Here is a 16,987-nt window from a genome sequence, read left to right as displayed (position 1 = left end):
AGGGAAATTTGTTTTCCAAAAGTTGTATGAACCCTGCCCTGATTAATTAATTCCTTCCCCCTCCCCCCAAATAGAAATAGACAACAAAGGTTAATGAGTTTTACAATTGTTTTATTACCATTAATTAATTTGGAAGCAAAAAGGTTAATTACCACCCGCGGCCAAGCTTGCTTTTAAAAACAAATATTTTAAAATTTCAAAAAACATTTCATTTTTTTTGGGGGGTAAAATTTAATTTTCTTTAATTAGTTTAATTGAATTTGTAGTAATTAATAATTATACTAAAATACTAGGGGGATAATATTGGGATAGCTATTATTATTATTATTATTTATTTATTTATTTGTTGAGCTTGGAATTTGTTTATTATTAATTAATAATTAATTAATTACCTATCTAAATATGTTGATCCGACAAATATGGGAAATTTTTTATTTTTTTTAGTTAATGAGGTAAATACGTCTAAAATTAGAATGACCAGTGATTAACGATAAAATTTTAACAAGGGTACATTAATTAATTAATTAATACCTTTGAGGTAATACAATGATGTTTAAAAAAAAACAATTTTTTAAGACTTTTACAATGGGGAGCATGAAAGACTAAAAATTATAGTGTAGGTATAATTAATTAGTATAATTAAAAAAAAACTAATAGTGACTGCACTTAATTAAGTACCCTATAATTAAGCTGAGACAGTTTCTACCATACTATTCTTAATTATTTCTCCAAAATTCTCGCCTAAACTTTCTGTTGAATTATCATTAGGGTTTTTATTACTAGCATTGCCGTTATTAATGTTGTTTGAGGTGTTGGTGGTATCTATGACTCCATTTTCAACTTCGACCTCCAAAACGACGGGTCTAATAGCGGTTACTTGTACGTTAGAAGAAAGAAAACCCGAATAGGAATCTATTTTAGCATTGTTGGGAGTTGCCGAACTGAGGTCTGTATACGATTGCGGCTCCTCTCTCAAAACGTAGTTTTTATTAGTAGTAGAAGCGTTATTAGTATTATTTTCACTTGTAGAATTAACGTGAGAATAATTAGCAGCGTCCATAATTGGATAATCAATTTTAGAGTAGATTGTTTCACTCGTTCCTCCTCCAACCGCGTTACTTTGAACTTGGAAATTGGGAGGTGTTGGTTCGTTAACTTGATTATAACCACTGCCATTGGAATAAGTTTCGACTACGTGACTAAAATTACCTTGGGAAGAAGTTTTAAGGGCCCTAAAATTTTGCGTATCGTGTACTGTCTTTGGTGGTTTATCAGTCCCCGCCTCATCGTCGCTGGAATAATCTGAGTTTTCGGAATACGAACTATCATCGGGGCTAAATGGGGAATTGTAAGAAAATTCGGTTTGTTCTTGTCTTTTGTCAACTTCTTGACAAGGACCTAAGGGTGTTAGGGCTTTGTCACCGAAGAGATTACTTAACATACAAGCGCCTGTTTCGGCGTTACCACAACGTTGCACTAATGGTCCGAATACGGGTGCGGCGGTAATGTTGTTGCAATAACCGTAAGAAGGGAGTTTCGATAACGCCGAGGAAGAAGTCGCGCCTGTCGTTAATTCGTCCTGTTTTTTCTCAAACTCTAATCTCATGAGCGTATGAATGAAATGAGTACGAACTCTAATTGGATTGAATTCGATTCTCCCGGATAAATTTCCGCATCCATCTCTAGTGCAACCGCAAGGGAAAGATAGTCTATCAACTTGGCATTTAATACCGGCTTGACTGCAACTGCATGTTTCCGGGTTGCAAGATCCTTGACAATGACACCCGCAAAATTCGCGCGACGCCCTGATATCTTTACACTCTTCCTTTTCGACCGAGTCAATTTTCTTGACGCCCGACGCCCTTAACATTTCGCGTCGCTGTCTTATAGGGACTGGTTGCAAAAAATAGCAACTGTCGTTTTCCAATTCCGAATCGGAAATCTCACTACCCTCTTCCGATTCGTCATCGGAATCGGTAAGTACTCCTAAACGATTTATTTTCTTTTGAGAAACTAAAATTTCTTTGTGCATTTTTTTACGTTCATCCGCGTGTTCTTGTAAAGAAAAGTTCTCAGTGTGCATGTGTTGAAGATCCATACCTTAAAAAAAAAAAAAAAGCGTATTGTCTTGTTGTATCCCTCTATGTTATAACATAGAGGGACACGTCTTTAAATAAGTTTGAGCTTTAATAATTACCTAATGTAGATCCACCTTGACTGGGAACGCAAGTAAATCCTTGCGAACGTGGAAAATAGAATACAGTCACCCCTTTGAAACATACGCTTTTTTTCTTCTTTTTGGGTGGTTCTTCGGACTCTGAGGTTTCGCAACTGGCCATACTGGTCGAAGTAGTTGGCGCCTCGCAGCTGCTACTCCCTTTACTCGTGTCATCTTCTTCGCGACTTTCGCACCCTCCTAAACCATCACTGTCTAGTTTGTCATCAACCAGGGAACGTGGTTCCTCATTATGCCTTCGTTTTGGCATTTTGTTTAGTGTTTTAGGCGTTAGTTTAACGCTTTAGACGCCGCTAAAATAAACGGCTTTATTTTTTCTAAGGCGTCACGTTTTGATTAACAGAACGTGGTATTCAAATTTCGAATGAAACATTTACGTAAAGGTATACTTTATACATAGTTTACACACTATGATTCATACCATTTACACATGGAGGCCTGGCTGGCTTTAGACTAACGCAGTGAGTCAAGCCGCCCTGTGTAAATGGTATGAATCGTCCTAGTCTGAAAACTACGTATAAAGTATGACATTTTGTAACACAAATTGTATTCGAGGTACATGAACAAAGAGTAGACACTCGTCTAATTTACAGAAAGTATCTTATTAAATTTATGGGTTAAAATTTTAACCTAAGAATGAATGGGGTTTTCGGTAAGTTGTATTTGAATACAGTAAAAAGTATAGTATCAGAAGTATATAATACTTCTCTTCGAGAGAAGTGTACAAGCACAAAGCGGGGTGAGTGTAACGTCACTCTTCCCAACATCGGAACATTTAGAGCAAGGTTACTAAACCGAATCACATACACGATAAATAGTTCCCTCATCATTACTCTATTAGCGTTTAAATATTTGGCAAGACGCGCTTGTGCATTTTTGTCCCACGTCAAGACAATCAAGGTTTGTGGGATGATTGCTGGGGATTTAGTGCCAAACAATTATAGAATTCACCTTACGGTGCGATGCCCATTTGTAGTTTGATGAGCGGGAAAGCAAACTAAAAGGGTGAGCCTGGGAAGAATGACGTTACATAACTAATGTATTAAGATAATACAGAGTGGCATCCTTCTTTCATTATCCCCTTCTGATAGTATTCATTAATAGGGTCAAAAAATTAAAAATACCAGTGTGACTCAAGTAGTAAGACGAAAATCATAAGACATGCAGTACTGAATAGGTTTAAATTAAAGTAATAGAGAAAACATGCCAATTTTCCAGGCGGTAAGTTCATGGTAGCTACAAGGCAATTAGGCAACAGAACAGAAATACTGGTAGAAGAAGAGGTATTTAAATATTAATTTAGGCGACTTTCAAGCAATTAACAAACAAACGAACATTATTATACCTAAATTTGTATAATTTTTCCTTCTCTTCTTGTCATACTTAACTAAATTTAACTTAAAATTTAAATTTACGCGTAATTGAATTTTTAATTAAACTTAGCTTGAAGGAGGAGAGAGAGAAGGGACTATAGTGCCGTTAAGAGTGAGTGAGTGAGAGAGGGCACACAAGATTCTGTGCCTTACTATCTGGCAAAAGCCCCTCCGAAGTATTGATCCTAGTCTCTTCCCCCTCGGTGCTTTTGCTCTACGCTGCTATCATCTAGCCCACTAGTTTAGTTGGGCCCTACTGGATCAATACAATCTAAACAGGGATGGCTAGTGGGTGGGTGCCTTAGGAGAATCCTAGGCTATAACCAGGCTTTGCCTTGTAAGGGTACCGTATACTTTGCCTGACTAGCTTGCCCTGAAACCGGTGTGTGTGTGTGCGCGGGGGGGGGGGGTATTGAAGAGAGAGAAAATTTAGGAGAAAATGCATGGAAAAAGGAAAGGCCCTGCATACAATGGTTTTTCAGAACTTTTAGAGTTCTTGGCTTAAAATTTAACACGTTTTGATAATTTAGATTATTTTTGTGTTTGTTTATACAATTACAAAATAATTTTTTGTTACGGTGTGTCTAAAGGGGTATCCAGTTTGAATTAAAAATATTATAAGCTTCTGATAGAAGCACACTTCCCTCATTATTTACTTTTGGTTAGGGATGGTAGTTCTAACCATAAACAAACCTTAAGAACCAGATTATCATAACTAGAAGATACGTACACTTTAAGAGCGAATTTAGTAAATAAAAAAAAACTTGCTTAAGATTATTGGGTTTATTTAAAGTTAATTAAATATTACCGATAGTCAAGTATATAAATTGTAAACAACATAATGTATTTTAGACGTAAGCCTAATTGACCTCCTAGGCTGAGTGTTTTTATTAAACAAGATCAATGTAAAATTTTTAATACTTACGGGCAATTCATGAATATATTTTGCGCAAAAAAAACAGATGAATTAAAATTAGTCCCTTTGGTTCTAAAACGCGCGCGAGTAGCGAGTCGCGACTAGTTTATCCCGGGACCTTGTCCCTTTGCCGCTGTCTAATTTGCATAAAAATAGACTACCTCGGCCTCGAGACAAATGCAGTAATCTAACTCAGAATACTAGAAACTTTACCAATTTAATAGCATAGAATTCTAGACTAGAAGTTTAAGAATTTTATAAGTTTGACGCCTTAATGCATGTTTAATCCAAGGATGATCATCCTTGCTTAATGTAAGACTGTAAGCAGAAAAAATCACGTTGAGTAAATTGATCATGAGAAAAAGCTTATTTCTTTGCCTGATTTCAGAAAGTGCACAATACCGTCGGCTGCTAGTTTTTCCGCTTACGTTTTGTCTATAGTGTGCGCTTCGCTAGTCGCTACCGCGAAGCTGGGGGGGGAGGAAACTGTGACGTCAAAATTGTGTCCCGAATTTGTATTGCCCAAGCTGACGACGTCTCGCGACTGCCAATATGGTCGCCTGAAAATAAGGTAAGAGATAAGAGCATGTGACATCACTACAAAGTTCGTGGTAACACACTATTGAAATCTTAGCGACAGCACACTTCTACACACAATCGCCCCCTTCTGTTTCCAAACTTTTAGTCTCTCCTTTCTTTCGGTTGGCTTATGCAATTGAGCGTTTTATCGAAAACAAGATGAGCAAGCCATAATACAAGTTTCACAATTTTGTTGATTTTGGGGCTATTTTTGAAAGCTCATAACTCTGAAATGGCGTAATTTAGGTACATGGTTCTTTGGAATTTTTCACTCGGAGTGATTCCAAGAACACGCTAAATAAATTTGGCCAGACTTTTCAAAAACACCCTGTGTAGATATAGTTTGAAGATTTTTTAAATGGTACTTTGCGCTTTGTTAATGAAGTATAGCCTCTGTTATAAATTGAACTTCAATGCATCATTCAAAATATGCCACATTTCGATATAAGTATCATTTCCACCGGCGGGAATCGAACCTTGGTTAGCGGAATGCTTATCGACGACGCAACCAACTGCGCCACCACACCACTGGCATAATTAACGTGATAAACTGAATTTCAATAAGAAAACTTATTGTAGCAATTAAAAGAGCCATGATTTTCACATAAAAAGCGCTTTCCACTTCGGGTTTCGAACCGGGGTTCGCGGCGTGGCTTACTAGTACGCTACCAACTGCGCTAAGCTTCCTGCTGTACAAATTAAGAGACCAAGTTTCTATATAAATATTAGTTCCACCGTCGGGAGTCGAACCATGGTCAGTGGCACACTTACCGACGACGCAACCTACTACACCACCACACGACTGGTATAACTAGCGTGATAAATTGAACTTCATTAACAAAGCGCAAAGTACCATTTAAAAAATCCTCAATGTTCATATAAATAGCGCTTTCCGCGATCGGATTCGAACCGGGGTTCGCCGTGCGGTTTGCTGTTACGCAACCCAATGCTCTTCGACTTCCGTTACGCAACTGCTAATATAAAATGAACTTCAATGCATCTTCGTGTAGTTTAATTATTATGATTTCAGGTTTCAACCTATTATTTATTTATTTATTGAGTGAATGACAACAAGTTTATAGGGTGTTTTTTCCAGCTGTGGGAATCCATAAACTTCGGTACCACTTTTTAAAAGTGGAGAATAGTGTTTTGGGCTGTTTAGAAGACATTATTAAATTATAATTAACTGAATTATTAATTATATTCGAAAATAGAAACATTAAAATTGAAACGCACGCTCCCGCCATATTTTGAAGTCTGCCTAACTTCAGCAGCGCCATCTAGCGGTACATATTTGCAGCAATAACCCTATTCATTCATTTGGGACGTTTGCTGTGCAAACTTGCGGCAGCGTTTTTCTGCGCGATCTTTGCTGGTAAATATTTTGATTTTATTTATATTTTAAGTGTTACTTTGCATTAAATACCAATGTTTTATCGCAACCGATCGAAAATTAAGCGTCGCAAGTGGAAAATTGATGCTTAACCGTGCCAAATACCTTTGTGAAATACGACCAAGGCTTAGGGGGCCCACGTTGCCGTTGGCAGTGCAGCGTGCAAGTGTTACTACGACCAAGGCTTAGTGTCCTATGTCTTTTGGGAAGTTGACTTGAAGCTGTTGCCCATTTCAATGGTGGCTACAGAGATCTTTCCAGGTAAATATTTTATTTATATATTAAGGGTTAATTTATATGAAATATCAAAGTTTTATCGCAACCGAATGGAAACTAAGCGTTACCCCCATTCCGCTATGGATGTTAAGTATCTAGACAATATCCGGGGTTGTCTCTCCCGAATCCCAACTAGACTCCGACACCTACCAAGGGAAGTACGACTTTCTATTCTTGGTTGGTCTTCCGTAACAACGCGTTGCAATTATTTTGACCTCTTAAGCTTGTTCAAAATCTTATGGCGTTTTCCTTTGGGCCAATTTTGTGTTGCCGGCGCTGGCGGCAAAAAAACCGAATTTCGCGTAATGCTGTTACAGGATCAAACAAATTATCGACAACTTCAAATGTCAATGGAATATACCCATGACAGTAACATATTTAATCTTGTTTCAATGGAACACACTATTCGTTTGACTTTGGTACGAAATAGCTAGGTTCGGAAGAAGTCAGTTCTTATACTAGTACAAAGTGCGTATTCCATTGGTAGGGTTGAAAATGCCCCTTAAGAAGCGATAAATGCAAGTTTGCCATGTAAATCCATTGGTGTTACGATCACGTGATCGTGACGACACAATAAATGTTGTAGTATGCATATTCCATTGGAAAAATGTCACATTCCCATCGCCCTAATTGCCGGAACAAAAGCGTGAAAGCCGAATTTCCCTTCCGAAAAGTAGTTCAGTTCAGTTCTACTCAATTTAGAGCTTGCGCAGTGCCATTCTTTGATAATTTTTGATGCACTTTACCACACCCACTTTGCTTTTCGACCTTTGGGATCTTTGCGGATATCCAACTGGGCCTTGGCTTTACCAACGCCATCTACATTTTTTTCTAGGGACATGAATATGCCTGATAATTACACGATCGCTCCGCGTTCATTACATCACTACTTAGCAAGCCGACGTTCGAGCAGACGATAATTATGAAACGATAGCCCATGAAATCGTATTCCAATGGACTTTATAAGCGCCATGTTTCGAATTATTATTGCCGTGTTGGCAAGTCAGTAGTGCTGGCATGGCGCTGGGAGTTCAAGGCTAATTTTACCAATGGAGCATGCACAGCGTCTCATCACTACTGAGCTTAAACCATTGGAATACGCAAAGGTTTTTCGAGCGCCTCCGGCAGTAAAAAATCTGCCCAAAGGAAAACGCCATTTAACTCCCCTAATCAAACTTATTTTTCTGATGCTCTCCCACAAGGAGTCATGGTAGAAAATTATTCCACCGATATGCCCGTAAAAACCAGCTTAAGCACTCCTTAATCTTATTAATTGTGCATTGCATTTATTCCTGGTTTTACTATTCAATCTTTTAAGTCGGTTTAAAGTAATTCAAAGTGATTATTTCATTGATATTTCAAGATTGACTCTAAACCGTATTAATATAAGGCTTGTTCGGGGCGCATTGAGTTCCCCATCCAACCATATTAAAATCTGGGTGTACCTCGTATGAGCAGTTCTCGAAATAGCAACCGCGATTCCAAAAAACAGCTGTTTTAGAAATATTGGTGCTTGTGTTGAAATTTGGGCATTTCTTAACAATACAGTTGTATTCGTTGGTTTCAAAAACTACCTTTTTCCGTGATCAGTAATGTGACCTACTAACCGATCGTGTTTATGAATTTTTTTTAAAGTACACTTAAATATTGTACTATTCTTCAGGCTGTGTCAGTTTATAATTCTCATACCAGGATAGAAAGGTTCTTTTATTTCAGAAGTAGATGATTGTAAGCAGTAATTTTTGGGAAAAGACATATTATAATTCGAGAAAGGTTATTTTATTTCGGAAGTAGATGATTGTAAGCAGTAATTTTTGGGAAAAGACATATTATAATTCGAGAAAGGTTATTTTATTTCGGAAGTAGATAATTGTAAACCGTAATTTTTGGGAAAAGACATATTATAATTCGAGAAAGGTTATTTTATTTCGGAAGTAGATGATTGTAAACAGTAATTTTTGGGAAAAGACATATTATAATTCGAGAAAGGTTATTTTATTTCGGAAGTAGATGATTGTAAACAGTAATTTTTGGGAAAAGTCATATTATAATTCGAGAAAGGTTATTTTATTTCGGAAGTAGATAATTGTAAGCAGTTTTTTTTGGGAAAAGACATATTATAATTCGAGAAAGGTTATTTTATTTCGGAAGTAGATAATTGTAAACAGTAATTTTTGGGAAAAGACATTATAATTCGAGAAAGGTTATTTTATTTCGGAAGTAGATGATTGTAAACAGTAATTTTTGGGAAAAGACATATTATAATTCGAGAAAGGTTATTTTATTTCGGAAGTAGATGATTGTAAACAGTAATTTTTGGGAAAAGACATATTATAATTCGAGAAAGGTTATTTTATTTCGGAAGTAGATAATTGTAAGCAGTAATTTTTGGGAAAAGACATATTATAATTCGAGAAAGGTTATTTTATTTCGGAAGTAGATGATTGTAAACAGTAATTTTTGGGAAAAGGCATATTATAATTCGAGAAAGGTTATTTTATTTTAGAAGTAGATAATTGTAAGCAGTAATTTTTTTCGAAAAGGCGTAACATTGTTGAGAACCCATGTATCGGTAATTGCTGTAACGGGTAAACTGCCATTTCGAGAACCAATATTTAGGGAACTGCTGTTATGAAATCCGCTCATACGGGAACTGCTCATGTGAGGGCTTCCCCTAAAATCTTGGGGGTCGAGTAAATAGGGGCCAATTAATCGAGGAAAGTGTTTGCTAATATACCCCCTCCATAGGATTAGCATTGCACCCAACTTTGAAGGCTCACAACTCTGGTTCTACTAGCGATTCCCTTTGAGTATGTTATAGTCCTATATGCCCCCCCCCCATCCAACCATACTTAGGACTTGGGATTAAGACAAACAGGGGCCGAGTAAATAAGTAAAACGTTCACAAACATACCCCTTAGTTAGGGGAGGGGGTGAGGGGGTACTGGCCCACGGGCGCAACGCTTGTTGGGGGCACATTGAGTCAAACTATTCCCCCCTTAGCATCGTTTGCTGCTCCTTTTTTTCGACTTAAGGGGGCGCGCATTATCTCGGCCCCCGGGTTCAAAATTGCTTAATCCGGCCCTGAAAATACTTGTACCATTTAAGTTGATAATAATTTTAATCTGTATTTGATTGTTTGAATTTTATTTTTTATAGCTACCATCTGTTTCCAAAGGAGAAATTTATGTTGGATTCTAGATTTAATAATTATTTTTTTGGCAAAAGGCACCCAATATTAATCAGGTTAATGAACCCATTACAATCCCCTTCTTAATTGAGGTCTACACTTTGATTTTATCCGTTGAAAGGGAATCTCATTACCAAAACTATTTAGACAGCTAATTATTAGGATATTTAGTTTATTATTTATTATTCTATTTATTGTTAGAAGGGAAGCGCTGTGTCCTTGAAGTTTTAGGGATTTTTCTTTTCGCCAGGACATAAATAAAGTCTTACTTATGGAATAGGTGAACACTGGTCCTAGCCCTCCCTTTTAATAATAATGAACGCGTAATCAGGATTTCAAGGGTGAGATTCCCTTTGCGGTATTAAAATATCTAGTTTATGGTTTTAATTATAAATATTTTTAGGGGAAAAGCGTTTGGCAACTCCTTGAGGGAGTTTTGTAGGATTTAAATAAATTTATGATTTATGTTTAAGGTAGAAGGTTGTTTATACGCTTTGTCCTTTAAAAGTAAACACGATTTTAAGCGGGTTTAAGGCGAGGCTTAGCTTTTTATGGTATTCTTTCCCTATTAATGTTACGAGTGTGCCTTTTATGCCAAAAAAATAGTCATTTGTCTTATGCCTGAACATTTTGCGTTACGTCTAGCGAAAATACTTGAGTGGACTTTCGTATTAAGGTAATTAATTTCAAGTTATTCGTGTGCCTTTTTCCAAATAGTAATTCGAATTTTTCTTGCGCAGGAAGAAGTGGACGACAGCGAGTGGACTCTCATTGGAAATCCCATGCTGTGGACGACAGCGAGTGGACTCTCATTGGAAATCCCATGCTATGGATGACAGCGAGTGGACTCTCATTGGAAATCCCATGCTATGGACGTCTGCAAGTGGACTCTCATTAGAAATCCCATTATAAGGACGAAGTTTCCTGGTTTTGGGGGCTCTACAGCGGGCCTTAGTTTAAATTTTACGTTTCCCGAATTGTCCCAGGGACTTGTAAAATTTAAATTGGGCTCGCAAGGCTTACTTTGGGGGTGGTAGCTTAAGTTTAAAATTAAAGTTTCGATATTGGGGAAGGAACAAAAATAGTCGAAAAACACTTAGGGTAGTTTTTTTTGACATTTTTTATGCTTATTTTTACAATTTTTGTGATTTTTTTTATATTTTTAATAATTTTAATAAAAAAATAATTTTTTTATTGTATTATTTTCTTTATTTTTTGTAAAAATTATGAAAAAAGGGGTAAAAAAAAACTCCCTAAGTCCAGACTTTTAAAAAAAGAAACCAAGTCTAGTATCAAAAAAAATTCAAGAAAAGAAAGAACGAGGTTTAAGGCAAAATTTATTCAATAAGAAACAAAAAAACCAAGTGTTTACAAAAATTTCGAACAAAAAAATTATTAAAGAGTTTCGTAAGTTAAAGTTTGAACGTAAAAAAAATAATAAGTAGTTACAAATAAAATTTGCAAGTAAAAAAGATGTATTTTATGTCTTCTAGCTTCGATGATTTTCTCCGCATCTTCGAGTCAATGTTGAGAGAGATAGCAAGTCCGGAAGAAGACATTGTGTAACGGAATCCAACAAAGAATTGTCATCAGGAATGATACGTAGCGAGTCCAGAACAGCGGAAATCATCGTGCAACGTCAATCCAACAAAGAATGTCATCAGGAATGATAAGTCATCTGGAATGATCCGTCTAGAAATGACCAGCGACAGAAAAATCCAAGAATATCAGCTGCATCTATAAATGAAAACATATTAATAACACATCTTTAACTATTGCCTACTTTTGGGCCCAACAAAATGGATTTAAATAATATAAGAAAAAAGCAACTAAACTAATTTTAGGGAAACTGCCGTTTAGTTTTAAATTAAATATGTAGCTTGATAATGAAAATAATTTAAATATCCCCTAATTTGATTTAAGGAAAACAGGCCTTTTAAAATTATTCCCACAGATAGGCCCCATAAATAACTAGAATTAAATGGGATCAGGCTTAGGGCAACGGTCCTCGTGTCTTAAAATGATCTCTGCGGGACTTGGTTTTCGAAAATCTGACACTTTAGCTCTAAATTGATTAATAATAGCCCCTGAACTAGCTTTAGGAAAACCTGCTATTTATTTATTTTAAAACTATTCCCACAGATAGACCCCGTAAATAACTAAATTAAATGGGAGAAGGCTTAATTAGGCCTAGGGCAACGGTCCACGTGTCTTAAAATGATCTCTGCGGAACTTTATTATCGAAAATCTGTCGCTTTAGCTCTAGTTTGGGGGCTATAATTGATTAATTTAATCTTAGGAAAACCTGCTATTTATTTTAAAACTATACCCACAGATATACCCCGTAAATAACTAGAATTAAATGGAAGAAGGCTTAATTAGGCTTAGGGCAACGGTCCTCGTGTTCGGCGGGACTTGATTTCCGAAATTAAATCTGACACTTTAGCTCTAAATTAATTAATTTTAGGAAAACCCTGCTATTCATTTATTTTAAAACTATTCCCACAGACAGAATCCGTTAAGTAACGATTATTTAAATGGTACAAGGCTTAGGGCAACGGCCCTCGTGTTCGGCGGGACTTGATTTCCGAAAATCTGTCGCGATATCTCTAATTAATTACGTACCCCGTTTAATATCTTTAAATAATATCTCCTAAACTAATTATTAAGGGATTCTCTCTTGTCCAACATCTCGTTGTAAAATTTTATTTATGGTACTTGATTTTTAATAAATAAATAAAATTCACTAACATTTAACACTATCTAATTAATTTAAATACTTGAAATAAAATAAATAATTTAAGGGGAACTAGATGAGTTTGGATTATTGTAAAGGTTAGGCTTACGGACTGTTAAAGCACCACGAGTCGAAGTAATGGCTGCCAAATAAGTTGAAGAGCTTCGAATTCAGCTTGCGTCCTCGGCAAAAACGATCATCGAAATGGCGGAACGATCAAGAATCAACCTCAAAAGCCGGGATCACGATCAACATCAGCTGAGCGGGAAAGCTTTCTCCGAGCGACCTTCTTCGACGACTTCCAGGGAACGAAATGAACCGGTTGACCTATGCTTGCAACTTACAACTGCGTAAATTTCCTGCGTCGGGGGGCGCTAAAAGCTCCTATGCGCGGACTCGGGTGCGCCATATCCCGGGCACGAAATCCAAATAGCTGAACACTGCTAGGCCTAAATGAATGAACGCTAGGCCTATATGAATGAACGCTAGGCCTAACTGAATGGACAATCATTACCTTTTACCATTAACATCTGTCGTGACGTCACAAGTCAATTATCTCGTTGACGTCATAGGTGACGTCACCGGATATGACGTCATGACACGTCACCGGATATGACGTCATGACACGTCACCGGATATGACGTCATGACACGTCACCGGATATGACGTCATGACACGTCACCGGATATGACGTCATGACACGTCACCGGATATAACGTCATGACACGTCACCGGATATGACGTCATGACACGTCACCGGATATGACGTTTCCATACTGTTACCCCCTGCTGTTTCCACACTGTTACCCCCTGCTGTGACCCCCTGCTGGGACCCCCTGCTGTTACCCCTTGCTGTTTCCATACTGTTACCCCCTGCTGGGACCCCCTGCTGTGACCCCCTGCTGTTACCCCTGCTGTGACCCCCTGCTGTTTCCATACTGTTACCCCCTGCTGGGACCCCCTGCTGTTTCCATACTGTTACCCCCTGCTGTTACAGGATATGACGTCATAGCAAAAATTTACCATGCTTTAGATGTCAGTAAATACGTAACTACGTACACAGCGCCCCTAGCGGCAATTTATGAACTATCTATTGCTTACACGAATGTCTAGCAGAATTTTATCATGTTTTAGATGCCAGTAAATACGTAACTACGTATACAGCGCCCCTAGTGGCAAATGTTTTAATGCTTAATTATCCGCTAAAATTAATAATAATAATAACCCATAGCCCCTAAGTAACCCCAAATCCCTATCCCGTTTAAAATCACTAACGAGTTTTTAGTGAGTAGCCCCTCGATAATTACTCGTAATCCAGACGCAACCTTTAATCCCCATCCATTTTAAATGCCCAATGAATCCCTATCATTTTTAAAACCATCAATAGGAATCACCAATGAAAGAAAATTTTCATTAGTGAATAGCCCCTCGACGCACTGCCTTTGACAGTGCTAAAAAGTGATTTATTTATTAATGATCATATATATAAATAAGCCTGTAACTTTAATGAAAAGAAAAGCAATAAAAATGAGATTCATTAAATCGACGAACAATTATTTCATTTTATTTATTCCATAGTACATTTATAAAGTATAAACAACTTGTAAATTTGACGCTTTTTGACGCGCGTTGGCATTTACGCTTACTTTGAAATATATATATAACTTCAAGTACGAAATTTTCCCACGCTTCCGGAAATTGGGGTTCTTGGATGGAAAACATCGTTTTCGGCTGGAAACTGAAGTCTTAGCGTGGATAGGTGCGTGTTCGTGATTGTTCCTACATTCAGATTCTGAAAACTAAAATCAAAATAATCTGATGAAAATTGCGTCTTTGAGAAGGTTCGAAAAACACCGAAAAAAGCGTGAATCCTAAATAGTGTACGTGTAGCTATAATTTATAGAAAATGTATCTAATTTCTATTCTGCACCTTACCTCATTTCTCCCCGCTTCAACTTGTTCTAAATTTGGCGCTTTTTGACGCGTCTTGGCATTTACGCCTACTTTTTCTCGAGCCACTGAAAACTAAGTTTAACGACTCCTTTGTTACAGTTAGAAGTTATCTCGCCTTTCTCAATTTCTTAAAGCTAGAACGGCTTAATACTGACTAGACGTTTGCCTATTACAAATGGATTCTTCACTAACAACGCATACGCTCGCAATGGTATATACTCAGGGTAAGCAAACGTGCTAAGTAACTTATTCCGAAGTTATCATATCATTTAGGTAGCTCCCTTAGATAAGACTTGATACTGCCTTTAATGTTATAAGGGTGTTTTGTTTATTGGATGTCTTTTTTCATATTATGTTTAGTGTTTTGAAGTCTTTTTTCATATTATGTTTAGTGTTTTGAAAAACAAAAAAAAAATCCACACTTTATACGTGGTTTAAATTTCAAAAAGGTCCTTTCTTATAAAAAATAGCGTTGCTAAGTCAGAAGATGAAATTATAATTGCAGAGTTATTAGCCGAAAATGGATATCGGAACCATATTGAATATTAACATTTAAGTCAGTTTAAATGATATAATTCTAAAAAAAACATAGGTTTGAAATTCAGGCATCTTGAATCCTGGTTTTCACGAGTTCTTTTGGGTCACCGGATATTCAAACGGGTCCTTTTAACGACAAGGACACGCCCAATATTCCCGTTTACAGAAATGATAAAATGATTGGCAGGAAAGCGGCTATAGATACAAAATCTTCCCGATCAAATTTAAACTTAATATTAATTTCGCATTTGTTAATTTTTCTAGATATTACCAAAAGTATATAATACTTCTCTTCTATTATCCCCCTCTGATATTACGAAGATAATTTCATGATTACGCCTGATAGACAAGGAAATATGACTCGTGTGTTCATAGACGTAATCAAAGTCATTTACTTTAGCTAATTGTGATTGTCCACTCTTGTTTAACGCGTCCACGCTTTACTGGCTAACGCGTCGAGTCATTAACCTTCCTAACTTTCAAATTACTTACTTGATAACTAAGACGCGGTAAGATTCATAAAAGAAGAAGTATCTCAATGGGACTCCATTTTTCCTGTATTGGATCCCTGATGGATCACACGGTCCAACCTAGGCACGCAAGATGTTCTTTGGCAAAAGCCGGAGAGGAAGGTACGGTTTGGAATAAACAACGACATGGTAATTGGAAGCATCATGGAATAAGCCAAAATAACAATAAATCAATTAACAGCTATGTTATTTACTCTTTTCTGGTCGTACCAAGGAGCTAAGAGAATATAAACATTATACTCAACTTAGGAGGCTCACACTCTGGTTCTAATAGAAACACGGGGATATGGTCGTATTGGTCCCCTTTAGACGAGTGAAATTCCTTCATCCATTCATAGGTTCTGTACTCTTTATGAAGAAAAGTTTATATCTTTAAAATACGAATAATTCCACGTTGATATATTTAAGAAGGTCTACACATATTCCAATGAACTATTTAAGAAGGTCTACACATATTCCAATGAACTATTTAAGAAGGTCTACACATATTCCAATGAACTATTTAAGAAGGTCTACACATATTCCAATGAACTATTTAAGAAGGTCTACACATATTCCAATGAACTATTTAAGAAGGTCTACACATATTCCAATGAACTATTTAAGAAGGTCTACACATATTCCAATGAACTATTTAAGAAGGTCTACACATATCTCAATGAACCAATTATGCAAAAATTTACTTATTAATTATATATATCTATATAAATCAAAGTCCTGACTGACAGACTGACTGATAATCAATGCCCAGCCCAAACCGCTTACCCTAGAAGGCTGAAAATTTGTGGGAGACTCGCATCACGGCTCTGGTACAAGCGCGCCTCTCATTTCGTATCCTCCCCCATCATCCTTGGCTAGAGTGGCTTAGAGTGGTTTAGAGTGGCTTAGAGTGGCTTAGGGTGGCTTAGAGTGGCTAGAGTGGTTTAGAGTGGTTTAGAGTGGCTTAGAGTGGCTTAGAGTGGTTTAGAGTGGCTTAGAGTGGCTAGAGTGGTTTAGAGTGGCTTAGAGTGGCTAGAGTGGCTTAGAGTGGCTAGAGTGGCTTAGAGATTTTTCCAATCCGCCGCCATCTTTAAAGATGACGCCCAGAAATGTAAAAAATCTTCTCTATGCAACAAAGTCCGCGCGATTCAACCGATTTCGCAAATATTTAGTACACTGGTTTCCTTTAACCTATAGACGGGCTGAATGGTCTTTTGGGTTCAATTTGTTGCCATCTTTTTAAATGGCGGTCAAAAACTTAAAAACCCTTCTTTATGGAATAATGTCC

The 16,987-nt window shown here is 37.0% G+C and overlaps 1 protein-coding gene and 3 long non-coding RNA genes across 11 annotated transcripts; 1 reads left to right on the top strand and 3 right to left on the bottom strand.

Annotated features, from left to right (window-relative positions):
- Positions 1-94: 94 nt before the first annotated feature.
- On the bottom strand, positions 95-4,912 carry Axud1 (AXIN1 up-regulated 1). Of its 3 annotated transcripts, none has more exons than XM_089845955.1 (3): positions 4,535-4,912; positions 2,198-2,529; positions 95-2,100 (listed from the first exon to the last, which is right to left on the bottom strand). In XM_089845955.1, the coding sequence occupies exons 2-3, from the start codon at positions 2,484-2,486 to the stop codon at positions 686-688; spliced, it is 1,704 nt and encodes a 567-aa protein (XP_089702081.1). In that variant the 5' UTR covers positions 2,487-2,529; positions 4,535-4,912; the 3' UTR covers positions 95-685. The 3 variants fall into 3 exon arrangements, with proteins under 3 accessions (XP_089702081.1, XP_089702082.1, XP_089702083.1); XM_089845956.1 differs by lacking the exon at positions 4,535-4,912 and adding an exon at positions 3,582-4,516; XM_089845957.1 differs by lacking the exon at positions 4,535-4,912 and having other exon boundaries at positions 2,198-2,553.
- Positions 4,913-4,960: 48 nt separating this feature from the next.
- On the top strand, positions 4,961-12,720 carry LOC149654419 (uncharacterized). 6 transcript variants are annotated; one of them, XR_016370596.1, is made up of 6 exons: positions 5,001-5,096; positions 5,351-5,436; positions 6,319-6,479; positions 6,563-6,758; positions 9,933-10,639; positions 10,704-12,720. It is a non-coding gene; the product is annotated as an uncharacterized LOC149654419 (long non-coding RNA). The 6 variants fall into 6 exon arrangements; XR_016370594.1 differs by lacking the exon at positions 5,351-5,436 and having other exon boundaries at positions 4,961-5,096; XR_016370595.1 differs by lacking the exon at positions 5,001-5,096 and having other exon boundaries at positions 5,136-5,436.
- On the bottom strand, positions 11,283-12,998 carry LOC149654418 (uncharacterized). The gene is made up of 2 exons (XR_016370602.1): positions 12,810-12,998; positions 11,283-11,700 (listed from the first exon to the last, which is right to left on the bottom strand). It is a non-coding gene; the product is annotated as an uncharacterized LOC149654418 (long non-coding RNA).
- A 1,244-nt stretch (positions 12,999-14,242) lies between these two features.
- Positions 14,243-16,489, bottom strand: LOC149654417 (uncharacterized). Its single transcript, XR_016370435.1, has 2 exons — positions 14,636-16,489; positions 14,243-14,499 (listed from the first exon to the last, which is right to left on the bottom strand). It is a non-coding gene; the product is annotated as an uncharacterized LOC149654417 (long non-coding RNA).
- Positions 16,490-16,987: the final 498 nt, after the last annotated feature.

This window comes from Phalangium opilio, unplaced genomic scaffold (genome assembly GCF_054372755.1).
Source record: "Phalangium opilio isolate 3A_F unplaced genomic scaffold, DU_Popi_V2 ptg000079l_1, whole genome shotgun sequence".
NCBI lineage: Eukaryota > Metazoa > Arthropoda > Arachnida > Opiliones > Phalangiidae > Phalangium > Phalangium opilio.
This window is presented reverse-complemented; position numbering and strand designations above follow the sequence as displayed.

Excerpts from the sequence above, each read along its gene's own strand:
- Axud1 (XM_089845955.1), bottom strand. The coding sequence starts at position 2,486 with ATGCCAAAACGAAGGCATAATGAGGAACCACGTTCCCTGGTTGATGAC. Across the intron at positions 2,101-2,197 it reads TCAAGGTGGATCTACATTAG|GTATGGATCTTCAACACATG; the intron begins GTAATTATTAAA and ends TTTTTTTTTAAG.